General features: G+C 49.8%; 1 protein-coding gene across 1 annotated transcript; it reads left to right on the top strand.

Moving 5' to 3' along the window:
• The first annotated feature begins 311 nt into the window (after positions 1-311).
• LOC123255258 (E3 ubiquitin-protein ligase SIAH2-like) lies at positions 312-1,318 on the top strand. The gene has a single exon (XM_044684093.1). The coding sequence runs from the start codon at positions 493-495 to the stop codon at positions 1,228-1,230; it is 738 nt and encodes a 245-aa protein (XP_044540028.1). The 5' UTR covers positions 312-492; the 3' UTR covers positions 1,231-1,318.
• The last annotated feature ends 539 nt before the right edge of the window (positions 1,319-1,857 follow it).

The raw sequence follows: 1,857 nt of genomic DNA, 5'->3' as shown, positions 1-1,857 counted from the left end.
GATCAGAAAAAGCAATATATCATCCTAATTTTACATTATGATATATAATTATTAAATTATGATATTATATAATTATAATGATATTGTAATATTGTTATGATGATGATGATGATATATAATATACTATTATAAAAATGACCCTTGAAGGGCAGCTGGGTGGCCCAGAGATAGGAGGTTCTGGTTTCGAATCTGCCCACAGACACTTCTGGCTGTGTAACCCTGGACAAGTCACTTAACCTCTATTACCCAGCCTTTTTTGTCCTGAAACCAATACTTTGTATCAATTGTAAGACGAGATAATGGTTAAAAAAAAGAGTCTTGAGAATTCTGCTCAACTGTGCGAGCAACCCAGATTCCAGGTGTCTGATAAAGAGGAATTTGGCCCTCCTCGTGATGGCAGGATGGAATGACTTGCAGAATGAGTTGTTTTTCGATGCAAAAATGTGGAAGTAGGTTTTTCTTGACTGGCCTCCCCTGTGATACACAGATTCCATGTTTCTTTCTCTTTTTTTATCCCCATTGGCAGGGGTGATGGGAGAGGATTTTTTTAGTGGATGTTTGATCATTGGGGGGGGGAATGTTTTCATTAAGTCGATGCACCCATTTTTCAAAGCCTCCCCCAGAAGCTCGGAGAGCGCCGAGCGGCTCACGCACGTGTCTTTCTCTTTGCAGTACGCCACCACGGGATGCTCACTGACCCTCCACCATACGGAAAAGCCGGAACATGAAGACATCTGCGAGTTCCGCCCGTACTCCTGCCCCTGCCCCGGCGCCTCCTGCAAGTGGCAGGGCTCGCTGGAAGCCGTCATGTCCCACCTCATGCACGCCCACAAGAGCATCACCACCCTTCAGGGCGAGGACATCGTCTTCCTGGCCACAGACATTAACCTGCCGGGCGCCGTCGACTGGGTGATGATGCAGTCGTGCTTCGGCCATCACTTCATGCTGGTGCTGGAGAAGCAGGAGAAGTACGAGGGCCACCAGCAGTTCTTCGCCATCGTCCTCCTCATCGGCACCCGCAAGCAAGCCGAGAACTTCGCTTACAGGCTGGAACTGAACGGCAACCGCCGGAGACTGACCTGGGAAGCCACGCCGCGGTCCATCCACGACGGCGTGGCCGCCGCCATCCTCAACAGCGACTGCCTTGTTTTTGATACAGCCATAGCACATCTGTTCGCCGATAACGGGAACCTGGGCATCAACGTGACCATCTCCACGTGCTGTCCCTGACGAGCTTCTGCAGCGGCGGCCAGCCGGGCAGCCGTCAGGGCGTCGGTCTTTTACACTTTAATAAAATAAAATGTTGTTGTTGTTTTTTAAATTGTACTCAGATAACGTCTTCGTGTGTCAGAATCTAAGATTAACGGATGTTTTAAAGCGTTGTCGCCTCGCTGCCCGGCTCTCTCCCTCCTCCTCCTCCTCCTCTCCCTCCCCCAGCTGACACCCTCTCAGGAGTCAGCCTGAACCCAAACACTTAACTGGAAGAAACTGGGGTGCTTGGCTTTGACTGTCAACAGTTTAAAGAAACCTAGAGAGCCCCAGGAGAAACGAGCCCAAGGCGGGATGAAGGCAGCCTGGATTTATTTCATTCTCACGAACACTTTTTTGACAGCAGTCTTTGGTGCTTGTTCTCTTCTGCCTTTGCTTATCTTTATATCTCTCTCCCCCTCCTTTCTTCTCCTCTCTCCCCCGTATTCCCTCCCTTTCCCTTTCTCACCACCCCTCTCTTGCTCCTCTCTCTCTCCTGCCTTTCTCTGTCTTCTCTTCCTCTCTCTGTCTCTCTCTTTCTCTTGCTCTCTTTCTCTCTCTCCATCTCTTTCCCTGTCTCTTTCTGTCTCTCTCCCCTCCCTCCCTCCC

Source organism: Gracilinanus agilis, unplaced genomic scaffold, assembly GCF_016433145.1.
Source record: "Gracilinanus agilis isolate LMUSP501 unplaced genomic scaffold, AgileGrace unplaced_scaffold41881, whole genome shotgun sequence".
In the NCBI taxonomy this organism is placed as follows: domain Eukaryota; kingdom Metazoa; phylum Chordata; class Mammalia; order Didelphimorphia; family Didelphidae; genus Gracilinanus; species Gracilinanus agilis.
This window is presented reverse-complemented; position numbering and strand designations above follow the sequence as displayed.